General features: G+C 38.1%; 1 protein-coding gene across 2 annotated transcripts in view; it reads left to right on the top strand.

Annotated features, from left to right (window-relative positions):
* Fabp5 (fatty acid binding protein 5) overlaps window positions 1-14266 on the top strand; it is a 143406-nt gene that overhangs the window by 84574 nt on the left and 44566 nt on the right. The window contains exon 3 of one of the 2 annotated variants that reach the window (XM_033760414.1): window positions 6210-6599. The exons of the other annotated variant lie outside the window; for it this stretch is intronic. Within the exon in view, the coding sequence (XP_033616305.1) occupies window positions 6210-6530 (321 nt within the window). The 3' untranslated portion in view covers window positions 6531-6599. Of the gene's footprint in view, window positions 1-6209; window positions 6600-14266 lie in introns of those variants that run through there. 2 annotated transcript variants of the gene reach the window in all.

Below are 14266 nucleotides of genomic sequence, written 5' to 3'. Positions count from 1 at the left end.
CAAAACAAGACAAACAAAAAAAAGCTAACCATGTTAGTCTTGTGTTCAGTCCCTGCCTCCTCATTGTCTTAATGTAGACCCTTCTTAAAATGGCAGGAAATTTTACCAGTCTCATCTAAATCCCATAACTCAGTTGTTCAGAGATGCTTGTCATCTTCATTGAGCTAAATCTTAGTACTCTGCCTTTGATTGTGCTCTCCTTCTGCCCAAAGGCTTTTTTATCCCCCTTGAGAATGTCCACTTATCTTTCAAGTCTTAGGGCACGTAGGAGGCTGCTATGAAATCTTTGCTAGCTGCTTCTATTGTTCTAGAGTCAGCCTGTGCTTTATCTTTATTTATGACCTTACTGTGCAGCAACATGCTGCTATCGGTATCTCTCTAATTCTTACGTGCATTTTTGAAGCCATGTCTCTTTGCCCTATTGTTTGTATTCTTCCTGAAGGCAGAAATAATGTCAGATTTATTTCTAAGGTTCACGGAAGAAAGTACATTATTTAATAGTAAATTAAAATGGCTAAACAGAGGGGAGGACCCAGTTGCTAACAGACAGGTTAAATCTGTAAAAATTAAAAAAGTTTGTTTGTGTGATATTCTTCAGTGATGCACCACAGTCTCACGCTAGGAAGAGAAGAGATAAACAGGACATACTCTGAGTGAAGAACGGGAAAGGAAGTCGTAGAAGGGTTGGAGGGTCCTAGTGGGAGCTTCGTGGAAATGGCTGCTCACAGGGAGCTGTCTGTGTCAGAGGAAACGGCTTCTGTCTGCTGAAGGAGCTGCCAAAACAGAAGCTGCCCAGGAAGCAGAAGAGGGCAGAACCGGCAACAGTGAGCCAGGGGAAGGGCAAGGCAGAAAGGAGCATTCTGGAGCTTAACATTTTGGAGAGGGAGCAATTTTGGGTGATAATGTCTAAATCAGTCTTATATGTAGGCAACTTAAGAGAAAAATAATGAAGATGAAAGTTATGTTCGCTGAGGAAATTGAAAGGATATTTGAGGTTGGGGGTTTGGTGGATGATGATGATGGTGGTGGTGATAATGATGTTGATGATGATGATGATCCTTATCATTAGAGTGACAAGTGACTATATGTTCTAGCTTCCTTGGGACCATCCTGAGTTATATCTACTCTTGTAGCATAAATAACAGCCTTTCTCTTTCTCTTAAATATGTGCTTATTTAGGCTTATATTAAATCTAGCTTTTGTTACCTTCACAACACCATAATATTATTTAATATAGATAATAAATTTAAATAATAAATATTATTTAATATAGATTATCCTTCTGGACTTTGGGAGAATAGTCAGGCTGTCAAAATTATTATTTAAATTATAATATAAGTTATTATTAAATTATTAAAGGTGATTTAAAGGATAATTGTTGTAATTTTCCATAACAATGAACGTATCTTAATTATATCACAAATAGAATTTTAAAGTTTCATGTTTATATGCAAAGGCTTATGTTTTCTGTACTCTAGTATGAGTTCTGCCTTTTTATGTTGTGAATACAGTGTTTCAAAACAAATGATTGTAACTTAATTTGTGCTAAATCATTTGAAGAATCTGTCTACTGTGAGATGTTCTCAAATATTATTGCAGTATTGCACAGGGGATAGAGCAGAGGATAAAAATCAGAGGTCCTAGGTCAGCTTCTTACCAGCTAACATGAAAATAACCCAATTAATTATCCTCTATAGGCCCATTTCCTCACTGGTCAAAGCGGATACTAGCATTTATCTGACCTCTCAGTGTTGTGGTGAGCATCAAAAGGGCTAATGGAAAATTCTTTTAAAAACTGCACAAGTGTAAGTATACTAAATACTCTTTCTAAAGAAAAAATCCAAGTGGATTATTTATAGTTTTGTTTTGTATTAATTTGAATTTTTATAAAATTATAGAATTAACCAATATTTGGCCATAATTAATACATAAATAACTGAATTGCTTATAACTTACAAACTCATTTCATCAAATGCAAGGTAGGAAGGAAATGGAAATACTTGAAAACCACAGTTACCTTGTTAGAAATTGTCTTCTCATTTTACATGAAGGATAGAGTACTTAGTGAACCAAAGGCCTAATGAGAAAATGAAGTAATTTTTAGAGACAGAAATATCCAATTCATTCTTTTATAAGTGTTTTACTTATTAAAACTGCCATCCTAGTCATGAGAAGGTCAACTGTTTTATAGATTAACTCTGTCAACCCATGTCAGAGGGCAGGAGCTTGCTGTCGAGAATACCTGTTGGTCATTTGTCTTTCCACATCAAAGGTTCAAGGAGATTGTTTAGTAAATTAGGGAAGTATTAAGGAGATGAAATTAGTTTCCTGGTATAAAAAAATGTATATACCACAATGCTAGTTTCTCTTCAATGGAAACAGGAAGTATTAAAAATTAAATAGAGCAGTAAAACTTCCTAGAAAATCCATTTATTGCAGGTAAGACTTTGATTTTTTAAATTAATTTTTTAGGTTAGGATACTTTATTCTTGTTTTGAAAATACTTCAAAATGATATTTCAAAATCATAGGTAAATTTATATTAGAAAATTCATATTAGAAAATTATTTTTCTATGCCAAATATAGATTTTTTTCCTAAGAGAATAAAAATTTTAATTGTTAGAGAAGATGCAGTTTGTTTTTGGACAGTTTGTAGTAAATTGCAGCCTAGAACAATAGGAAAAGAATGTAGATTTTATTAAAATGAATTACTGTGTAAGAAAATTAATATATTTTGAATTCCACCTAAGGTTTAGACCTTGGAATAGGTATGTATATATATATATGAATCATGACAATTATTCTCAACAATTTATATGGAGTATAAATGGGATGAGTCTCACCTCTATTTTTATTAAGGGAAAATAAGTTAGCTTAAATTAAAAATGATGGTAGGATAGAAATCTAAAGATTCTCATCATCCGTCCCCATTCCAGTCTTTTGGTTATTTAATCAGACACTATGTCACTTGTGATGTGAAGGAGTTTTGCAGTTGTAATTAAAACCCCAAGTAAACTGACATTAAAATGTGGAGATTATCCAATGGGCCTGGTCCACTCACTCAGAGCCCTTTAAAAATCAAATGTGCACTGCATCTGCCTTGCAAGCACAAGGTCCTGAGTTCAGTCCCTGGTACCCAAACAATCAAATATGGAAAGCCAGGCATGATGATACAGGCTTGTAACCTCAGCACTCTGGAGGCTGGGCAGGAAGATTAGGAGTTTGAGGCCAGCCTGGGCTACGTAGCCAGTTCAAGGCCAGCCTGGATTATATAGTGAGACACTGTCTCAAAAGTTAACAAACAAACAAATGACAGGTTTTCAAAATCAATTCAACAAATGCAGCCTGCTGTTCCTTTATTGAGATAACTTTTTGCACACCCAGTGGTCTTTAATTCTCACCAAGCCATCAAGATGACTTTTCTCTGCTGTTCACCAGTACACCAATTCCTGGGTTCAAATCACCAGTGACATGGGACAGGTCTCTGACTGAAGCTTGTGTGCCTGTGCAGCTCTTTTGTGGGTGGGCCTTGGCTGGGCAGGTTTGCCCCAGCCTCTGGGGCAAGGGTGGATCCCTGGCTGGGATTTGCCTGCAGCTGTGCTGGTCTGGACCACACTTCTCTCTGGGATCTGCGCACATTCAGTGATGCTGTGGGGTGGGCCTCTCTGCAGCTCTTTTCTGGGCAGGCCTAAACTGGGTGGGCTTGCTGAAGCCTTGTGGCCAGGGTGGATCCCTGGTGGGGATCTGCCTGCAGCCTTGCTGGTCTGGATCACAGTGCTCCTGCTCCCCAGAATCTGTGTTCACTCATAGATGCTGTGGGGCAGGCCTCTGACTTTGCTCTTCATGTTTCAAAGATGGAGAAGTCTTGTCAGTGTGGCCAGCCTAGAAGAGCAGAGTGGACCCCAGTTTATAGCTAGCATGTGAGCAGAGACTCCAGTCCTACAGCCATATGGAAACGAATTCAAAGCTTTGGCTAAACTTTCCACATAAGAACCCCTCCTCACCAACACAGGGATTTCAGCCTTATAAGACCAAAAGCAGAGAATCCAGCTGAGCCATGCTAGATAGCTGAACTATGGACTCTGAGATAATTAGTAGATATTTTTTGAAATTGCTGAATTGATGGCAATTTTTTTTATAGCAGTAATAGAGGACTATTACAAGAAGCTAAGTCATTGAGCACATTTGGCACAGAACATTGTAATGAAAATAAGTAAAAACAAAACAAGCAAGTGGATTAGAAGAAATGTTATTCATCAATTTTATTTCATTCATTCATCCACCATAGTGCAGTGAAATTTTGGTTTGCAAGCATAATTTTTTCCCAAATCATGCTAGTAATCCAAAGCACTTATATATCAAAGCAAACTTCCCTATAAGAAATAATGAAAATCTAGATTATTCATTCTATAACCTAAAAAAATCAGATAAAAATTATAATGCTGTAATATAATACAAAATAATTGAAGTACTATGAAATATAAAAAATAAATTAACCTGCACTTACTTTGAAAATCTTTGTAGCTGGTGTGAGGGAGATAAGAGAGAGGGATTAGTGTGTAGGATGACTTTCACTATCACTAACAGAATCACTGCTGTCTATTGGCTCAATGGAATCTTTTTCTTTTTGTGCATCTTTAACAAGGAACCTATCCAATGACACTTGCAAAATTTTGCCTCCTTTTGAGGATTTTGTGGAGATGTGATATTGCGTTGTCATTAAACAGATTAATCATTCACATTGCTACAACCTTATTTGGGTTGTGCTTTTTTATAAAATTTTACAATTTCCCATATTTTACATATTTTCCTAATCTCATTTGAAGTGAGGGATTCAGAGGAACCATTGGTTCCGTTGTGGTCATGTAACATTCCGTGTCCTGTACTACTTGTATTGCATGACATCACTCTTGCATTGAGTTCTTCAGACAAGGTCTACTATCTAGAATATATAAATAACTCAAAAAAATCAGGACCCCCCCAAATATAAAGATCCAATTCAAAAATGGGCATCTGAAATGAACAGACATTTCTCAGACAAACAAGTAAAAGCAGCAAATAAATATATGAAAAAATGTTCACCATCACTGGTCGTTCAAGGGATGCAAATGAAAACAACACTGAGATTCCACCTCACCCTAGTCAGAATGGCTGCTTTCAAGAAATCAACCAATAACAAATGGTGGTGGGGTTGTGGGGAAATAGGAACTCTTATTCATTGTTGGTGAGGGTGCAGACTGGTGCAACCACTGTGGAAATCAATATGGAACCCTACTCAAACAAGTAGGATTAGAAGTCCCATTTGAGTCAGCTATTCCTCTGTTGGGTATCTTCCCTAAAGAATTAAAAGAATCATACCACAATGATATATGCTGACCCATGTTTATAGAGGCACAGTTTGTAATAGCTAAAATTTGGAGATAGCCCAATTGCCCATCAACTGGAGACCAGATAAAGAAGATGTGGGATTTTTAAAATAAAAATGGAATAATACTCAGCCATAAAGAATGAGAAACTAGAGATTTATAGCTAAGTTGATGCACGCTGAGGCCATACTTTTAAGTGAAATAAATAGGACACGTGTAAATACTGTATAGTTTCTCTGGTGTGAAAAAGTAAAAGTATAAATAAGGATTAAAGTGTATAATTAATATTGTGTAATAGGAAGAAAAGTCTAAAAGAGTAGAGAAAGTGGGAGGGGTAAAGTAGAGAAAGTGGGAAAAGGTAAAAAGGGAAAAGAAAAAAATCTGTGAAAAGGAGAAATGTGTAAATAATGTCTTTGTAAACAGGGAAGGTTAGAGGGGCTGGGGGGAGGGCTAGGGAATGGAGAAAAATAAGAACCTGATAAGCCACGTGTAGGTACATGATCCCAATGATGAATGTAACTGTGTTGTATACCTCATATGTACCAATGAATTTAATAAACATAAAAAACAAATGCTTGCTCATTTTGCAGAACATTCACAGAACAAGTTACTCACAACCCAAGGTTCTACTATGGTCTGTTTGGCTCCCTTTCATGGGACAGGCCTATAGCCATGAGGACTATGGAGTTTAAAATGCAGCCCCTTTCCTCAAAGAGGGCAAACAAGTGGGGATAATCACTACCGAAAGCCAGGCTAGAGGTTATGGGAGTTGAGATGCCCTTACCGTGCTGTCTATGGCAGACAGGATAATGACCCTAAAGACATCTTTGTTTTAACTTCCAGAACCTGGGACTGCAGTATATGGCATATCAAGGGCTATTAAAGGTGGAGATCAAATTAAGGTTGTTAATCAGCAGAGTTCAAGATAGAGACATAATTCTGGGTTATCTAAGTGAGCCCAATGTAATCATGAGAACCCTTCATAGTAGAAGAAGAGGAAAAAGAGAGAAATGCAGTGCTAATGACTGGAAAAGCCAGAATGGTTTGATGATAGCAGAAAGATCAGAAGCCAAGGTATGTGAAGACCCTCTGGAACAAGACGAGACAACAGATTTCTCCTTCTGCTTCCAGGAAGAAACACATACAGCTGTGTTGACATTTTGATTTCAGATCAGTGGAAACCATTTTAGACTTTTGATCTCCAGGACTGTAAAATAATAAACTTGTGTTGTCATAAACCAACATATTAGTGGTGATTTGTCATTAGCAACAATAGGAAACTAACACAGTGCCAGAATTTTTCTGAAATGAGCAGAATTAAAATAGAAGTAGTGAGAGAGAATATATTAGGGTTGTTATATTTTAGCTTGTATTCAAAACCTTTGGGTTTTGGTTTTTGGTTTTTGTGTGTGCTTGAGACAGAGTTCACTATATTATCCAGTCTGGGCTTGAACTCACTGCATAGTCAAGGCTGGCCTCAGCCTCACATTGATCTTCCTGACTCAGCCTCCCAAGTGCTGGGATTACAGGCACAGGCCACCATGCCGGCAATATTTTAGCTTATATTCAGGAGATAGTTTTTAAATATCTAGGAATTGTGAAAAAAGAAAATAAGCTTAAAAAGCACAACTCATTAGAGAAAAATGTTGCTAAATTAAACACTTTTTTTCCCTAAAGAAACTGTTATCAATGGAGAGGGAAAGCTATAGGCTACGCATATACATATGTTAAAGAACTTGTATCTGGGTTATGTAGAACCCTTATAAATTGGTAGTGTGACAAACAATACATATTAAAATGGGAAAATTCTTGAAGAGACAGTATCAAACAGACAAGTACACAAATGGCCACAAAACATGAAAATATGTTTAATATAACAAGTTATTAGGAAAATGCCAGTTAAAACTACAATGAGATAGATCCATACACATAAAATGCCTAAAAGTTATCATTGAAAATGCCAAGTGTAGATAAAGATGTGGAACAACTGCAATTCTCAGACATTACCAGGAGAAATGCACGATGGAGTAACCACTTTACAGTTTGGCCATTTCTTGTAAGCTAAACTCATACTTGCTACCTGACCCAGTGATTCTTCTAAGTATTCATCCAAGAGAAATAGACATTAATGTTTATAGCTACTTCATTCACAACCACCCAAACAGGAAATAAGCCGGCGACCAGTGAATGAATAAACAATCTGTATACTGAAATATTACGCAGAAATGGAGAGGAATGGACTATTGACACGCAACAATATGGGTGAATTTCAGAAACAGTGTGGTAAGTAAAAAAGGTGGTGACTGCCAAGGTGCTTGAGAGAACTTTTTAGGATGATAAAAATTTTACCTATGTTGTTTGTAGTGGTGGAGATACATACATATCCATGAGAAATAGCACATGGCTTAAATAAGGGGCTGACCAACTTCCCAGAAGTAATTTTTCTCGTAAATATGGCTTCTTAATACAAAAGTGCAAAAAGCTCAGACCCATGTGAAGCTTTACAGTTACTGCTCATGCATTAAAATTCAGCCGCAATGCACATTTTCTTGTCTGGTTTATTAAATCAACATAAACCCTTAAAAACGCTATTTTATTTAAATGTAAGAACCCAGAGATGAATTAAGATAGCCTGAAAAGAAGCAGGAAATGTTCTCACGTCATCTTCATGAAAAAATAGACTCAGATAAATAGTCTGATGCACAGCGAATGGTATACTGAGAATCCCACAACAGTGCTGAAATGAGTGTAATTCATCTTGCTCAATGTTGAGGAATAGACTTTTAAAGGGCTTTTTTTTTTTTTTAACTAAAAAGAGAAACATTTCCATGCTTGTAAAGTGCTCTAAGCTCCTCCGAGGGGGGAAAACGCTAAGTACAGGGTATTATTATTATTTCATGAGCTATGGGCTTTGACAGTCATTATAGTTGTTCCATTTATAATTCCTGGGACAGCCTCCACAAAGTGCATCTTTTTTTATGTACATTGTAATTCATTAAAAGCATGCACTCATTTTGGGATGTGCCCTTTCAGAGATAGAGATACTGGACTTGTGAAAAGGCAACTATTTCACCCAAATTACTCAGTGCTATCTGAGGGCATCAAGGGAGTCAGTCCAAACACAAACTCTTCACACCATATCTTCTGGATCAAATATGGTCTCCGTGACATGCTGTGAATTATTTACATGAGAGAGACTTTCAAGAATTTTGTTTTGTGGGTAGCTCTTTTTGAGAATACAGTTTGGCAAGAAAGTATTATCTTTGCCTGGTATTCTACCAAGGAGCCTGCAAATTGGAATAGGAAAAGCCAGCAGATTCGAAACATGTACTTTTATTTTACTTAGCAATTTTGTAATCAAAGGGGGAAAGAGGCCTAATCCAATTATTTGTTAATATCCTCAATTGCAGCATATTTCATTTGCAAAGGCAGTATGCCTCTCTCTATTTTAATAAGCATGCCTGCTTGGCCCCTAGGGGTTGGTGATCGCAGTCAATAGCCATAAACTGTAAAGACGTGACAGGATGTTTCATTTCATCAAGATGCCGGGCAACCCAGATTCCTTCGTCCTCCTACTTACATTTGATTTGTGTTCCTTGAAAATGACCTCTATGGCCTGCGTTTCTTTGCAAATACATCGCATGTCCCAAGGGCACATAATTAAGCGGGTCACATGCTTCACATTGCATCTTACTACTTGCCTTTCAACATGTATCTCCTCTGTTCCACTGTGGGAAAATTCTCTCTTCTTTTTGTAAGACGTTCTTGGCTATGTTGTTGGCACATGCTACAGAAAAAAGATGTCCTTGACATACTGTGGGAATACTTCAGGTCATTTGGGATTTCATCAGTCATGAGAATAATTGGACTTGCATTTGGTAAAGCGTAGAGTCCACTCGTACTAATTGTAGTATTGCCTTGGGCTTGTATTTCCAGAGGCACAAAGAGCTCTCAAGGATAATAGTTTCGTTGTATCCTTTGGTAGTTAAAGTATAGTGTTGCAATAATTTTTGAATAATGGTCTCTATCAAGTAAAAAATGTTTCAAATGTATTCTGATACCCTGACATTAATAAATTGCTTTGCATAAATGCATATGTACTTGGTAGATTTTCTATTAATTCTTTTTGGAAATGTTGTTTACTATGCATGCTGTAGGATTTTGCAATCATATAAATAAATATGCATGATATAATCATTTATAATTTTGCTTGCATAACTTTAATAGCAGTGTGAACTTTTAGCAACAAGATAAAATTTCCTCTTGCTGACTCTAATTATTGAATTATAAAGATTTAAAAATATTTAGTACACAGAGTTGTTTATTTTTCTCAAATGTACGTAAAATGATATATAAATTGTATATATTTCGAACAAGTAGTTGTTGAAGAAAATCAGGATGAGTGGCTTCGCTCTTCCTCCTCAGTCAGTCTTCGTTCTTTGTGTATCATTCTCCACCCAAGAAATTAACTAGATTAATCCAAGATGAAGCATTTGTGTCTAATTAATGGCTCACTTAATTAAGTTGGACTGCATGACATACTACGGACATAATTAGTAAGAGTGATTTGTTTGGGGCAGGAGTGGGTGGGGACTGTGGCATGCTGTTGATGCCTGTCTGCGTCCCTGTGTGTGCCTGTGTGCCCACATATGCATGTCCTCCCCGAGTGGGGTGGAATTAGATTGCAGTGGCTCCCACTCTCCACCCCCCACTTTCTTGATGTTGGAGATTGAACCCAGGGGATGGAGTATGTCGGACAAGCACTCTACCTCTGAGCTACATCCCAGCACTTTTTACTTTTTCATTTTGATACAAGGTCTCACTAAGTTGCCCATGTTGGCTTTAAACTAGCAATCTCCTCCCAAATAGCTGGGATTACGGGCGTTTGTCCCACAGCTAGCTTTCTGCAGCCATGGTTCTTGAGCCACTTTGTTGATAGGACTTGGCCTGTGAGATCCCCTCCTTCATCACAGCACGCTTCGGCATCCTTCTGCTCTGTTCTCCTGGCTGGCTGCTTCTCTGTGAAGAGTGGAAAGCTGGGTGATGAGATGCTGGCTTTTACACACAGTCCAGAAGAGCTGGAAGGCACCTGAAATTTAATATTTTTAGAACAGGAAATAAGGTTTGCTTGACATTTTCCTTAACATAATAAACGATGAGGAACTGACAAAAAGATTTCAAAGATTTCTGTAATGCCTAGAGATATTTTTCTATTTATTATTTCTGACTGGGTGATGTTTCCTTATAAATATTAAATCAACAAAGCCCTCAGTAAGGTGTAAAGGCGTATCAGCAAGATGTTGCAATCAACAGAGGGGATTTCCATGTTTTGAAATAACAAATAAGTGTTCCCTCAGCCATGTGTTTTCTATAATCCATTTCCTTTTCCTTCTAGCCACACGACTGGTTTGCATTTCCCACCCTTTGCTACTACTGACTGGCTGTGGGATTGAGTTCTTGCTAATTCAGTGTGGTTAGAAATGCACTCCTTCCTCGAGGCTCTTCTTCAGAGAACTCCTACAATTCCCCAATTCATTCTTTGATTGGCTGAAGAGGACAAGAACACTGGGAAAAGGGAGGAGTCATGGGATGAGAGAAGCCTTGGTCCACAAGTGATGACACATAAGGCCATCAGGACAGGGAACTCAACATTGGACTGTAAAGTTAAAGAAAATAAAACCTACATCATGGAGAGACATTATACATTTTGGATTTGTTTGTAATGCAGTAAACTCAACCCATATAATCCAGGTAGAGGAGAGAATGTGGAGTCTAGTTTTGGCGTCCACTTGTCCATGGAGGAGCACCTTGGAGCATTGTCAGGACACCTGTGTCATTACCTGTGAAGAAATATGCATTTGGTTCTACTGTTCAGATTCATCTCATTGTCCTGAGCCAGTGACAGTCTGAGGGACTTCATGCCTTTCAGACCTGTATCCAGAAACAACTAGGACTGTTCTTTTTTCTACAAAAATTGTCACATGCAGTTTGTCTATTCCTGTTTCCAAGGAACTTTGTAAATGAAGGGTCTGAGTAAATTCACCTGGGCTTCTAGGATGGTGCTTTGAACCCAGAAGGATCCTCCAGAAGGAAGAAAACTGTTCCTCACATGGCAGAAATGTGGAAGGAAGGAGCAGGCAGGGAACATGAGGGAGCTGAGCTCACTGCTTCATAATGGTACCAGTTCCCTCCATGTGGGGACAGCCCTCGTGGCCTACTCACCTCTTACAGGCCTCATCTCTTAGCACTGTTATAATGGCAATTAAATTTCAAAAGGAGTTTTGAAGGGCACAAATATTTAGCCATAATGATCACTTATTTGGGAACAAAGTCTGCTTACTGGCTAAGAAGCAGAGAACAAAGGGATTCCTTCTATCATAAAACATAGATTAGGCTTAATTTTTTTCTCTAAGAAATTTGTACTTTCTGACAATAGGGAGAACTCTCATATAAGAGAAGCCATGTGTTTGTTATGGTTGTATCTAGACGTCTCTCCAAAGCCTCATGCAGACACAGGTGGAGTTTCTTGGAGGTAGCTGGATCAAGGTATGCGCTGCTATCATCGAAGAGGTAATGCTGGGATTGAATCATGGGTCGATGCTAGGATCAAGGCTGCCCCACCACCTTAAGGGTGGGTAGCCTGGATAAGATTTAAGGGACAGAAGAGAGAGCAGCTGCTTGCTGCTTTTCACTTGCTGCTTACAGCTTGCTGTTTACTGCCTTCTGCCTGCCCTGCTTTGACATGGACTGTTTCTCCCTCGCCATGCCCCTCTGCCGTGCTACCCTGCCTCAGAGTCAGCTGAGTATGAATTAAAACCTCTACAAACTGCAAGCCAAAATAAACCTTTCCTGCTTTAACTTTGTGTGTTTGGTATTTTGTCTCAGCAATGAGAAAACTAAGACACCATGGGATATTTAATCTTCTGTGCCTGACCCCAGAGCATTATTTGGCTTTATGAAGCCTGCATCATGATTGCAATAGGTATACAAGGGTTACTGATGTGAGAGCTTCCTTTTCTTGTTTCTTTTGCTTTGTTTCACTTATCTCCATTGCACTTATTGTCGTTGTATATTTGTTCTTTACTTTTAAAAAGTGTTTATCTCATGCAGTGGGTTGAAATGTGCCTCCTCCATAAGATGTGTCCACACACTAATCTGCAAAACCTGAGAATGTGACCTTATTTGGAAAAGGGAACTTTGCAGATGTAATTCAGTTAAGGACCTAGAGATGAGACCATCTTTGGATCACTTCCCTGTGTCCTCAATCCAACGACAAGTGTCCGGGGAATAACAGACACAGAGGAGGAGACCACACGTAGGAGGCAGAGTGGGTGTTAGGCAACCACAGCCTGGGAAGCTGACAGAAGCTAGAGGTTGGAAGGAAGGCTTCTTCCCTGGTGTCTTTTTATTTTGCTTCGTTTCTTTCTTTCGCTGGTACTAGGGCTTGGACCCAGGGCCTCATGCATGCTAGGTAAGCACTCTACCACCAAGGTACATCTCCAGCCCTCCTAGAGACTCAAGAAGTGGCATGGCCTTTGCTGACACCATGATTTTGGACTTTTGGCTTGAGAATTGTGAGAAAGTACAGTTCTGTTGTTGAAGCCAGACTGTATGAGATAACTTGTTAGATCAGCCCCAAGTAACAAATGTATCTTTCCTACTGTAATTTAAGCTCCTAGAGATTTTTTGTCTTGCACATTGTTGTATTTTCAGCACAGAGAACACAGACTGACACATAAAGCCCTGGTAAATAAGTGACTAGAAATAGACAGATGTACCTCCAGAAGTTGGAATTTCCTGTCCAGAAGATAAAATTTCCTTTTTGAACAGCTTTTATAGTTATTATGAAATTGTCTGTCCTAGAGAACTGTATTTTCTGGTTCTAATTCTGAGGCAGTATGTGTAGTGGTTAAGAGCTGAAGCTCTGAATCTTGGATTAAAACTCTGGGCATAGAATTACTAATCAGTTAAACTAGCCTATGAAGAGACCAAGATTCAAATATGAAGTACAACTTCTACTGAATCCATCATATTGTAAAGAAACTTTGTTTTTATATCATCATAAAGAAAAAAAAATATATATATATATACCATTAAGTCAAGGATGACCTGTGTATAATTTAGTGCTTGACCATATAAGTCCATTGTAAATTACAAGTATAATAATAATTATAATTACTTAGGATTAGAGAAAATACCTAAAAATTTCTAGATTCAGTTATCCTTTCTTTATTTGTAATAGTTCTGTACTAAGAATTTCAGCAAGTAAGCCCTTCCTTACCACAATACACCCTACTGCAGTATTCAGTATCTGCAGAATTACTTCTTTGTGACATATATAAGCCACAATAGTTTTGCATTAAGTGTGGGCAAATAGCTGAGATATCCAGGTTGCAAAATAGTATCAGCCCAACCCAAGCAGACCATGTCTCCCGCGGTCTCAAGGTTACCGGATGAACACCTGGCTTCCTGCTTCTCTGACTTTTGTCTCACTGCACTCAATGTGATTTGTCACCATTTTGTTTTCTCATAAAAATAATCTCCATGCTATTTATGTTGTTATTTAGTGCCTAACTATTACATATTGATACTGTGTGCCACACAAGGGTACAACTTTTCAAAAACATAATTATTCCTTTGCATACATTAGCATAAGATTGGAATACAGACAAAATGCTATTAACTCCTACATCCCCATTGCAAACAAACAGATAAATAAGTAAACTTGAAGGAAATTTACTAAGAATATGAGAAAGTGGTTGTAAAATAATACTGTGGAGTGTTTTCAAAGAAGGGGAGTAGGGCCAGGGATTTAGCTCAGCGGTTCAGTGGCCTGCCTTGCAAGCACAAGGACCCGAGTTCGATCCCCAGTACCAAAAAAAAAAAGAAAAAAAAAAAAA

The sequence above is a fragment of the Fukomys damarensis genome, unplaced genomic scaffold (genome assembly GCF_012274545.1).
Source record: "Fukomys damarensis isolate Sample0158 unplaced genomic scaffold, DMR_v1.0_HiC HiC_scaffold_5, whole genome shotgun sequence".
NCBI lineage: Eukaryota > Metazoa > Chordata > Mammalia > Rodentia > Bathyergidae > Fukomys > Fukomys damarensis.
The sequence above is the reverse complement of the archived record's forward strand: the minus strand, read 5'-3'. Positions and strand labels throughout refer to the sequence as shown.